The sequence below is a fragment of the Malaya genurostris genome, chromosome 3, assembly GCF_030247185.1.
Source record: "Malaya genurostris strain Urasoe2022 chromosome 3, Malgen_1.1, whole genome shotgun sequence".
NCBI lineage: Eukaryota > Metazoa > Arthropoda > Insecta > Diptera > Culicidae > Malaya > Malaya genurostris.
The window spans coordinates 129,057,673-129,070,473 of NC_080572.1; the positions used below are offsets into that span (position 1 = coordinate 129,057,673).

A 12,801-nucleotide genomic window follows, 5' to 3' on the forward strand; every position below is an offset into this window, starting at 1 on the left:
GCATTGATGAGTACCATGATGAGTCATAAATGGAGGCAATGCTGCGCGAGAGTGCATAGGGATCTACATTCTGCTGCCAGTGCTTCTTTTTTGGCGGCGTGGTAGTTTTTCTGAGGTGTCGTTAGTTTGTGTGAGTAGAACGAGATAACTTGTTCTGTACCCTCATGTTCCTGAAAAAGCACCCCGGCAACTGCCACGTCACTCGCATCCGTTTGAATTGTGAACTCTTTGCTGAAATCTGGGCTGCCTAAGACAGACCAACGATTGCTTGTTAGAAAACATCATAGTAAAATGCGTGAATTGCTACAGTAATTATCCATCTACAAGTGCGCCGTGCCCCAAAAGTACTGATTCCACAAAAATAGGCCATAGATGTCTTTTCGTAAACAATGAACTGGCAAAAATGTTTTTAGGTTGACTACAAGAGCTACCCGTGCCTACCACCGAAGAGGAATATTTCAAAGGGCAAAGCCTCCTCTTCTCAAACCCAAGGACAGTTCTGATAACTTAGTTTCCGTCGAACAAGTGGGTTTTTTTTTCGAAACAATGACGACTAACTTACGAAACTACAGAGCGCGTTTCAAACAAACCAATTATGCAGGAATTTTGTTTCGACTAACAAATGAGCAAACTAAAGAGATTATTAGAAATTCTCTTATTATATAAAAACATTGCAAATTCAAAGCACTAGACATTTTGACCTTATCCATAATTCGTTTATTTCAAAATAATTTGTTGAGTTAAATTTGCTATAAAGTTGTTTGTTTTTTTTTTCTCCTGCGTGCATTCTTATTCCATCACCAACTACAGTTTTTTTTTCCTTTTATTTCTACAACAGATTTTTTTTTGTGCAAATTATTCCTTTGAGACTGACATTTTCTGAAGCAAGTACTGAAGCTCCAAGTTTTGTTTCCTCAAAAAATCGCACTCTTCATCTAATGCTTTACGGTCTTTCAAAACCTGAAAATCAATGTTATGAATCATAATCATCATAACTTATGATGTGGTGATAAAATTGTATGTTTAATACCTTACCTGTAGATAATAAGTTAAGTTATTCTCCATTAGAGTCCAAATCTTAACTTTATCGGAAGAGAAAACACTCCTGAACACTTCCCAGTACTCTTTGACATCTTTGATAGACATTTTTCTCGATGAGATGTTTTGTTCTGAACTGCCTAGTCTACAAATAAAGTAAGGTTTATTATTGAAAAAAAAATTATTATTCCACATAGTAATGTGATTTAAATTTGCTTAATTTTTTTATTTAAATTTAGTTTCCATTAAAACATTTATATGATTATACCTTAGGAAAAATGTGAAAAGTGCTCGTAATAAGAGCAATTCCATGCGGAATCGGCTGACTGCTGGCACGACCCCCTTCGGTTTGTATGAAACTTTGCATGTGTGTTTGTTATAGCGAATGAAGTATTTTTTATTGGTTTATACTCACACACACATCCACACGTTAATCTTATGTAAAAAATCAAGTAGATTCTAAAACTGGCTTTGTCATCGGAGTTTACGTGATTTTCTTAACAACCATCGGATCATGATTGAATATGAAATGGACCGTATGTCCAAAGATAAACTCATGATTACAATATCTCGTACGATCCATTGAAAAATGTTGGGTCAGTAATCGGGAACCTGTAGGCTCAGTTATAATACAATTATATTGTCCTTTCATTAAGAAACGTCGACAAGCTCCAGCAAAATGCCATTAAAACATTAAAAGTTAGAAAAGAAGCAAACATATGTTTACCTTCAGCATGTAATGATTTCTTGCTTCAATTGACTTTAACAAACTAAACGAATTCTAAGTAATTTTAAACATTCTTATTTCAAGAATCACTGTATATGCAGCAAAATCGCTCAATATAGTTCGTACTGTAACTTGATATTTTCCTAACATAAACAAATATTGTCATGGTTACGACGCATGTAGCAATCAGACGCTTGTTGTTTTATTTCTAAAGATTGAAACTGACAGTGAACCCAACTCTTCGAGGGGTCCTATTTAAGTGATACATGAGAAATCGCAGACCACTCTATCTTGAGTTTATCTTTGGTATTATAGAATTATTGCTGCTGTCACATATTTTATAGGTGCCACGTACTTACTTCAATTCATTATGTCAACCATATGTTCGTTTTGTGGTCGGATGCAATCGCAATATGGCGTCTGTTGAAAAACCTAGAACAAACTACACAGGCCAAATCAAAGACATCATACTAACAAGATATCCAGCTCTCACATTTCCCGAACAAATCATTGGCAACATCCTTTTTTGCGAACATGGCGCTCTCAGGCGAGTCCGCATCGAATCTCGTACATATAAGTACACACTTAAAAAAAGGCGGGTGGGTAATGTCAGAGACATAACTGGATGTCGTGAATACGAAAACAACTGACATGTTCCTTAACACTTCCGAATATCAATTGTATGAATTATGCACGCATTCCCCTTTTTCACATTTTTCGCAAAAACAAAGAAAGCTTCACTTGATCTCGATTACTTTGAATTTCACACAGCGAAAAGTGCACAAATCTAAGCAAACTGTTCTTGATATGTAGTAAACTGAGGATATTTCCCTACGATTTGCAAAAAACAAATCCTAATAGTTCTTTAGAAAACTTTTAGAGCCATTAGAACGGCTGATATTGTGCAATGCTCTCCATCGTTGTTTTTTTTTCAATGCTAATGACTGGCAGCTGTGACGTAATCGCTCTTGTCGAAAGCGTGCAGACAACACAAAACACATCTGCTCGCAGTGGCGATACAATCCAAACTGATTCAAGTTTTGTTGAGAGGCTTGTTTCTACCTGATTTCGTTTGTAGCTTTTTCACTAATGGGCGGTCCTAACGGCTATAAAAATAGCCGCATACAGAATTTTAATGTCGATTATTTCATTTCGGATTTGCATATTTTATTGAAAGAAACTATCAATATGCTGAAGGGACTCGTTTCTAGCATTCACAAGGACCAAATTGAGGAACTTACTGCGATATTCACCACTTTTCGGAACATATTTCCCGGACGATTTGTTGTACAGCAGCAGATATTTTGTTCTCTTCCTTAGAACGCGTTCTGATTCTTATCACTCTCTCAGAGGGTAAATTTTGAAAAGGCACCCCATAGTAAAGTAAGTCGTATTCACGACAAAAATGGGTTGTATAGAGGTACAGTAAAGTAAATTCCGCATAATTCTTTAGGAGTATTATTATGGTTTTAAGAAGAACCGAATAGAAGTCTGGAATAGAGAACTGGACCCTGAGTTCAAGACCTAAATTTAGATCCAATAACAGACTCAGAATCCAGTTTCAGTCGCTGCTGGTTCTCGCCTTGATGGCCAGCAAGCGAATGAGAGATGCGACCTGAGCGTTTGAGGTTTTTATTAACCACGCAGAAGGTGCATTCTCTCTCGCTGCTGGTTAACTCCCGCTGCTGCTGCTGGCTGGTCCTCGCGCCTCGATGGCCAGCAAGCGAATGAGAGATGCGACCTGAGCGTTGGAGGTTTTTATTAACCACGCAGAAGGTGCCTTCTCTCTCGCTGCTGGTTAACTCCCGCTGCTGCTGCTGGCTGGTCCTCGCGCTTCGATGGCCAGCAAGCGAATGAGAGATGCGACCTGAGCGTGTGAGGTTTTTATTAACCACACAGAAGGTGCATTCTCTCTCGCTGCTGGTTAACTCCCGCTGCTGCTGCTGGCTGGTCCTCTCGCCTTGATGGCCAGCAAGCGAATGAGAGATGCGACCTGAGCGTTTGAGGTTTTTATTAACCACGCAGAAGGTGCATTCTCTCTCGCTGCTGGTTAACTCCCGCTGCTGCTGCTGGCTGGTCCTCGCGCCTCGATGGCCAGCAAGCGAATGAGAGATGCGACCTGAGCGTTTGAGGTTTTTATTAACCACGCAGAAGGTGCCTTCTCTCTCGCTGCTGGTTAACTCCCGCTGCTGCTGCTGGCTGGTCCTCGCGCTTCGATGGCCAGCAAGCGAATGAGAGATGCGACCTGAGCGTTTGAGGTTTTTATTAACCACGCAGAAGGTGCATTCTCTGTCGCTGCTGGTTGATGATTCCACTCCCACGACGTCTGCTTTCATCGAACGCACGAAAAGAAATGATCGATTTTCGACCACGGTTCCCCTTTTATACGCATTCAGTTGAAGATATGTGCCTGACTATCTCAAAATCGTCGTCCTTGCGCGAAAAACCCAAGCGAAAGTAAAAAGTTTTCCGCGTTGTTTTCAAATTTTAAGAAAACTTAATTTTTGAGTTGTTTGTGGTTATCGCACACTGTTCAAAATATTATCCTGAATTCCTGATCATATTTTTGATGAAATGGTGAAAGAATTATGTTGCTACCATTAATACAAGTCGAGATATTCGCGATTAAGTTCTGCCCATTCTTCCATATGGCTAATTTTGAAAAGGCGCCCCATAGTAAAGTAAGTCGTATTCACGACAAAACCTTGTGATTTTACATCTTATTAGATGCACATAAATGAACATTTAATATTGTGTCTAAAACTCTATGCATTGTGTCTAAAACTCTATGCATGAAATTCGTTGAAATAAAAAAGAATACTGATAGCAACACCGCCGCGACTTGAACAGAGAATCATTGGATCGCAAGTACATCTGTTGATCTACTGAGCCACAGAAGCATACATCTGCTTCGTTGGTAAAAGGTACATTTAAATTCATACAGTCGCACCTGCTAGCAGAATGCAAGTTACAGTTGAAACCAGTAAAAATCAAGCTATTCTAACATTTAGTCATTACAAATCAAATTTTCCGTCATTCGACAAATTAGGTCTTTATGAATTACATCGTATGAGGAATTAAGTCACCTGTAAAATTCAAAGTTTTTTAGAGTGTAGGGGAGAGAAATGCCACATTCGTGCGCGCCAAAATAGCTGCACTGCGCACCCATACAATTGACATGATATGTTGAATGAGATGCCTCGCCATGGCGTTGCTTAACTGAAGATTGATTTCGCTCTAAGCAGACAGGGTCTGGCCAAATCCTTTTTTTGACCCTTTTTCGGTATTTATTATAGTGATTTTAGGGTATTCACTCATTAGTTTCATCGACAGCTATAAAGTCTAGCTAATTTATTTATAAGCAAATGTAGCAAATGTTATTGGGGATGAGAAGTTGGCATCACTGGGAGTACGATGCGGTGTCTATTTGCTGCTCTCAAAAAAGTCTAATTTCAATGTGTTGCTGATACGTGTAGTTAAAAATTTGGCTGAACAGTTATTTTGAGTGATTGTGCAGGTGTTGTTTAGTAGTGAGAGTGCTATTTATTGAATAATGTTATTTCGCAAAACTCCACTCCAGCGGCGGAAACTGAGAATTTACCGCTCCAAAATTCAACGATATTAACCGACTTTGATGTTTTTCTTATTTTTAATGTTTTATTATATTTCTCCTGAGTATCGAAAATCAGGTTTTGTTGAGATCATATTGTCTACCAAAACAAATCCGGATCTCTCCCTCCTTACTAACAAATCCCCTATCCCGTGATGCTCGTGGAGATACCCGCGGTATCTCTAAACTACGAGTATCGGACTAAAAATTTTCCTTTTCCTCAGTAGCACAGTCTTTGGTCGTAGCCGGCGTCGTTATTGATAATTTAATGAAAAGTTTAGAATGAGTGCGTATGTACAGTGAAAATGATTTGCTTCTCTCAAGTTTCATTTTCTCGATTCATTGTACATTCCCACTCATTCGGTCAATCACGAAGTGCAACTACGGGAGATCTAATTCATCTCAGCTCAGCTCAGCTCGAATGTAACAAATGTTATTGAGTTTACTAAATGCCTCTACGAAACCAACCCTTAACGATTTATTTGCATGACCAATAGGTATTACTCGAATCCCGTGTACCAAAAATACGATACTGAAACACAATTCAATTTTTCTTCTCTACAGTTCGAACAGCAAATCCCCTTGATTGTGTTCCTGCACATCAACCCAAAGAAACTGTACATAGAAAATTGTCGTCAATCGCAATACATAGGACGCTGGTCTTACAAGCCAGTTGTCGTATATGTTCGAGCCCCTACCTGGAAGGATTCTTAGTGTCAGTAGGATCCATAGTACTAGCCATGCAATGATTCTGTACACTCAGAATCGGCTGCGAAGTCTGTTGAAACAGAAAGGCCAAATTCCACAAAAGGAATGTAATGCCAAGACTTTGCTTTGCTAAAAAAAAATTGTGATTAATCCACCTAGCAGTGAGATGATTCTTTTTTTTTTATCAATTCGCATGTATTATTTGCATGGATATTCTTAGGTGTTTTAGTTCTCATGACATTATTTTAATTATCGTCGTTTTAAACGGCAAATTGAGATTTGAATCACTCATTACCCTGTAATTTCGAAACTCCAAATGGTATCGAATTTCAATCTTAACGTGTGACAATCGATTGAACATTCCATGAGATGTCGAAGTTAGTTCCACTTTAGAGTTTTTCGTCTTCATTTATGGTACTTCCAGAGCCGGTATTCAGGAACTAGCATAACTCAAAATGATTCGAATGGCCATAAATTAATACGCCAAAAAATTTACATCTTCTACATCGGTATGAATTTTAAAAACTCATCATCTGTAATTCCAGAAACGGATAAAATTCATCAATTTCGTATGGGACCTTAAGTCCTTTAATTTGATTTTTGTTTTTGAAGTTCGATTTGGCCTTTTTGAAAAAATGATTGAGCTTTGAGAAACGATTCGATACTGGAACCGGAGTTCTAAAATCGGTGTAGCCGAAATCAGTTAAATTCACCCGAGGAGTGTGTAGACATCTTAAAGAAATTGTAGTGCGAATTAAAATTTGGGGGTGCATTCCGAATCGAAAACTGAATACCGCTTAAACTGAAATAAATTTATTTCGTAATCGACTATCCAAATCAGCAAACCCGATAAACCTGATTAATTTATGTGAAATGGACATTTTTATACTAATCACCCTGTATCTCCTAAACCAGAAATCGGATCTGACTAAATTTTATAGGATTTTAAGACCTCTCATTTGAATCATAGATCGGTTCAGCCATCTACGAGAAAAATGATTATTTTAATTTCGTTTCATATATCATCCTGTGGTTCCGCAATCAGAAGTCGGATCCAAACGTAATTCAGGAACCTTGTTTGGGAGTATACTACTTTTCATATGAATCTGAGTTTGTAGAAAACGGTTTAGCCATCTCCGAGAAAATTGAGTGAAATTATTTTTCACACACGCATTTGCTGATCTCGACGAACTGAGTCGTATGGTATATGGAAGTTATGTTCTTCCAGCATTTATAGCTGTAAGTAGTTTAAATCAATATAATTATGGAATTACTTTCAACTCGAAAATGTTGATATCATCTGGTTTACATATGCCATATTCGAACGATTATGTCGCCAAAAACGAACCGTGCTAAAATCGGTCCAAGACAAATTGTCATGAAAAAGGATGCAGTACACAGTCCTTTTGGTACTTAGAAACGATTGTATGTCACAGTATAAAAAATCGTGTTTTCTGTTGCTCCCAAGCATTTCTTTGTTATACAGCGCTCAAAACTTCTACTGCTGGAATAAGGGGAAAAGTCGTTTACACAAAAATTTCGATATCTCCGTTAAAAATGGACGGATTTTAACAATCTATGGCTTGTTGGATAGGTATTACCGTGCGGAATCTAAGGCTGAAAATATATCCTGTTTTCAAGGTCAATTGTGACAGATACTGTCAAAAAACTTTGACATAAAAATTTTTGACATAAAACTTCGTATAACTCAAAAAGTAAACATCCGATCTCAAAGCCATTCAATAGCGTTTTGGGTGACGGGGAGAACTTTCATTTGCGACTAGTTTGATCAAAATCGGTCCAGACATCTCTGAGATCTCGACCTCTTAGTTGACAACACACATACAGACACACACACATACACACACACACACACACACACACACGGACATTTGCTCAGTTCGTCGAGCTGAATCGATTGATATATGTCATTTGGCCCTCCGGGCCTCGGAAAAATTTTTTAAAGTTTGAGCGAATTCTATACCTATTTTTTATATATATAAAAAAAGGTAAAAACCGCATAACTGAAAATTTGAATAAAAAAAACCGCATAACTCTGAAACTTCGCATAAAAAAAACGCATAACTCTGAAACTTCGCTTTAAAAAAGACCGCAGAATGGAAACCGCATAACTCTGAAAATTCGCCTTAAAAAAACCGCATAACTCTGAAACTTCGCATTAAAAAACCGCATAACTCTGAAAATTCGCATAAAAAGGCGCGTAAAAAACCGCATAAAAAAAGACCGCATATAAAAAAAACCTCTGTGTATGTCAAACAAAATATAAAGCATAGACTAATAAAAAAATATATATTCGAGGGATTTCATCATCTAAATATCGAATTATGTTTCAACGGACATTATTATGACATTCATGATATGTATCGTCCCCCTAGTTTAAACTTCAATGAATTTTCCGTCTATTTAGAAAGCTTGAGATGTTCTGTCCAACCGAAGCATACGTGTTTTATTGTAGGTGATATAAATGTCCCAATAAATCTCATCAATAACAACATTCGCCCTTCTTCTGAATAACGATGTATTAATTTTTCGATCGAATGTGGTTCGATCGAATCATAGATACCTTTGATTTTGCTAGCGTTATGGGGAATACAAATGAAATACGAGCGAAAAAACGATACGACGTTATTCAGAATAAGGGCGATTGTGACGAGATATATGGCTCTGCTAGAATCCTATCACTTTTCGTGTACAAATTGTTCCACAATCAGACCAATTAGCGACAACATACTTGATCTTATTCTATACAAACTTCATTACACTAACCGGATTCATAACGACACAATATATAATGAGTTAAGTGACCACTCTCTAATCTTCTAATCAATAGAGAGCGACTTAAGTATATTAGATCAATATTTTAGTGCAAATTTATCGTTCTTAAATCTCATAAAAACTAAATATATGATTTTCCGGTCTATAAGAAAAATATTACCAATCCATCATCATCCTAACTTGGGACATTATATTATTGAAAAATTGTACTACTTCAAATATTTGGGTGTATACTTTGACCTCACGTTAAGCTGGATTCATCATATTAAATCTATTGAATAACATGCGGCATCCTACTGCGGTATTTTGTGGAGGATCAAGTCATATGTTCCTAAGCATGCACTTCTAAACTTATATTTTGTTTATTTTTATTTCACAGCTCATTTATTTGGTATCGGTATGGGGTCGCGCCGCTAGCTCTCATCTAAAAAAAATCGAAACAGGTGTCTCAAAATAATCTCCTATAAACCTCTACTGTTTTCAAGCTTAAGTACTCCGATAATACCCGTAAATCTTACCTTTAGCATATTTATGTGATGTTCAAACATTACTGTTCGTTCATGATATCCTACACAACGCATCAACTCATCATAATTTCAGTTTCCAACTTAAACTCACCCTCGAACTACACGTCGTAGTAACAACCTGCTTCGCGTTCGAGCAGTTACAAACATTGGTCAATGGAGGATTCTTTTTGTTGGTCCAATCAGCGCTGCCAACTATACCGATTTTTGGACTCGATACAGGAATACAGATATGCTCTCTCAAAATATCGATATTTCAATTTTCATACAGATAAATACCGATTTTCAGTTTTTGTGTTGGATTCCATAGGGGTAAACCAGGTCGAGCGACCTTTTTTTTTTTTTTGGTCGCAAAATCTGTTTCCGCACTAAATCGATGTTTGATATTTCGAGATACAGATTTATTTTTTCCGCCAAATACAGATTTTTAGAAAAAACAGTTGACAGCACTGGGTCCAATATAATTCAACGCACTTCCACTTGACATAAAAAGAACATCCAGCCGTGCCTTATTCGGGGCTAGACTGATGCGTCGTTTTAACCATAGACTAAGCAGGATATTTAATTAATGTAGTTCCTTAATGTATTCCTGGTTTTACAAACTGTCAACAGTAATTCATTCTTGTATAATATTGTGTATCCCTTACAAAGAAAATCATTACCACTGGGATTCCACTATATTTTTTAATAATGTTAAATTGCACATCATGAAAATACGAACATCTCAGCGTTTTTTTATATTATTATATTTATTAATACGTAGAACTTTCTTTTAGTAGTATTTTGCCCGATTTTTTTTTCTTTGAGCTGAGATTAGTTTGCGTCCACTACCAGGGTGCTTCACAAATTGAAGCTCTTTGGTGTGGGGGAGTGTGGTGGGTAAAAAAATCTGAAATATATCTAAGCGGGGATTAGCGAAAGCTCATATATAACCTTCTTGAAGTTCCAGCTGAATGCATTCTTTAAAGGGAACAATGTTTGCTTCAATTTAGCTGCTCTTGAGAATGCGTTCTGTATTTCTGATATTTTGCACCAGAAATTCTATAGAAACGAAATTTTATGTTATTTAAAAATTAAATTTTCTGAATATCTGCGTGCGAACGAAATGATATTGTAATGTTATGTCCAATGAAGACTATGTAATTTAATAGTTTTTAATATCGATATGCATTGTTAAGATTCAATGTAGAACTTAGTAACAATTAAATGAAAATAATGTGACTATTACGTAAAATTCTCATAAAAAGTAAGTTCATATGAAAGCAATTTTACAGTACAATTTAAATTAACTTCGTGTAAATTTCACAAAATTATTCTATAGAATCTACAACAAAAAATGTCACGTAGGGATTACGTGATACAAATGTGGAAGGATTTATGAGTTCATTCTGTGCCACCTATTAGGTTTTACACGAACATGAATTAACCTCACAAAATTAACAGAATGACCTTTTTTGAGAGCTGCCGGTGGTTTGTTGGTTCATCAGAGGTTCATCATTTCTATTTAAAAATTGCAAGTCGTCTCACACTGAAGAGTTGTAGAAAAATTCAAATGCGTAACATGTGTGCAGGGCAATCCTTTTAGTTCTTTTCACTGTGGATCGCTTTTTCCATAAACGAATATATAGACTAGACACTGACGATCTTTTTTAGATGCACATCATGGTCCTCCGTTAAGCTGGCAACGCTACTGAGTTCCAATTGAATTTTTTATCGTGACGTCACGAATGAACAAAAATTCATCCTTGACAGTTCAGCGGTACTGTTTACAAACAAGCTTAAACAAAAATCGAAGAACGTATTTTAAACAATCATCTTTACACTTGGCAACTAGTCTCTTTTATTCAATAAATCTCAGAAACAAGCCGTATCCAATCGTGAGCAAATGTTTTATTACTCTATTTAGGCGATATGGACCGTAAATGCTCTTATCCAATTCGTCAACAGACAAACAAAAAAATCTCTGTTCACAAACAGTACTGCTGAACTGTCAAAATGTGTTCATCCGATTGAGGTTAGCAGTGACGGTAAAAAACCTAATAAAATTTGTTCACTATGCAAATTTCAAAATCTCAAACTGTTGCATGCACGATTTAAAATACACTGGTGGCGTGATATGACTTTTTTGGTTGTGTTGGTAATTTTCTCACGAAATGAAGTATGGCGCGCCGGGATTCAAGCATGTAAACGTAAACAAACGACCAGCTCAGATCGGGATTTCACTTCTAAGTTACTCCGATTGTCGCGCAGCCTGGCGAATCTTTGGCACTAATTGAAAATCTGGACATTTTTTCTTCAAGGGCTTGCAAAGTAACGTCGAAATATAAAAAATTTTACACACATTCGATTCTGTTCATTTCGTTGGAGGAAGAATTTGGCGGAACTGTGGAAGCTATTACAGTTATCATGGATAATGGAGTGATTGTGCTGTGGCAGGCATTTCAAATGTAGGTGATGCTCTAGACGTTTCCGAATTGGATGAGTAAAATCTTGCACTTATCGATAATTTTAATTGATAAACAATGGAAACCACGTTGATTGTCGCTTAACCGATAATGAATACATCTTGGTTTTACTGTTCCTAATCGATCAAACAATATCTGCCTGTAGCTCTTCAGACTCGGAAGTATGGTTTTATTTGACTTGTCATCGTCATCGGTTCAGCGTTCTCACTAAATAAGTATTTGGCGAAAATGATGTTTTGACAACACCACAAGGAGACATCAATCCATCGTGATACACCGCAGATGACCAAATGAAATCATTCCAGATTACCGATGTTCATATGGAGGTCGAGCCAATCGATCCTTTTGTTGCTAACCCGGCGAAAGACCACGATTAGGTCAAAACCGGGTATAAATGAACGTTTATAAATAAATAAATAAATAAGATCCATTTGTTCGCTCGAATTACACTGAAATCCATCGGTGAAGAATGTTACCAGCCGGAGTTTGAGATTCCGAATGTTTACTGGATACATCCGTTCAAGGTTAACTACGAGCGAGTTGGTCATACGCTGCTCTACTCTATGATACAGGCTTCAGTATGCCCATTGACTCACACACAGTACGAACAGTTCATTTCAAGTTTCTATCCGTAGTACGTAAGTGCTTTTTTAATGATGGTCGACGTGTTTCTGATCTTGTTAGTTTTTTACAGAATGAAGGTGCTGTGGTCACTAAGTCCGGCTAGATCAATGCCATTTGCTTCTATCGATTCCTTTTCTGGAAATTTGTCTTTACCGGTACTATCAAATGGAATGAAATCCAACTCCGACGTGGATTTACAACGAATCGAAGGTTGAGCTAAAATCAGTGTCCTCATTACCTGTGATGATCGAAAATATTGAACTTACCGTGCTTTCCTAAGACCCGACGTTTAAGTCCACAAAATTTACG

At 37.1% G+C, this 12,801-nt stretch overlaps 1 protein-coding gene across 2 annotated transcripts in view; it reads right to left on the reverse strand.

Moving 5' to 3' along the window:
- Positions 1–706: 706 nt before the first annotated feature.
- Positions 707–12,801, reverse strand: part of LOC131439081 (dynein regulatory complex protein 1 homolog) — a 248,026-nt gene continuing 235,931 nt past the window's right edge. For both annotated transcript variants that reach the window (XM_058609668.1, XM_058609667.1), the window contains exons 9-10: positions 1,036–1,183; positions 707–960 (exon numbers count right to left, since the gene is read on the reverse strand). In XM_058609668.1, the coding sequence (XP_058465651.1) occupies positions 856–960; positions 1,036–1,183 (253 nt within the window). In that variant the 3' untranslated portion in view covers positions 707–855. The remainder of the gene's footprint in view (positions 961–1,035; positions 1,184–12,801) is intronic.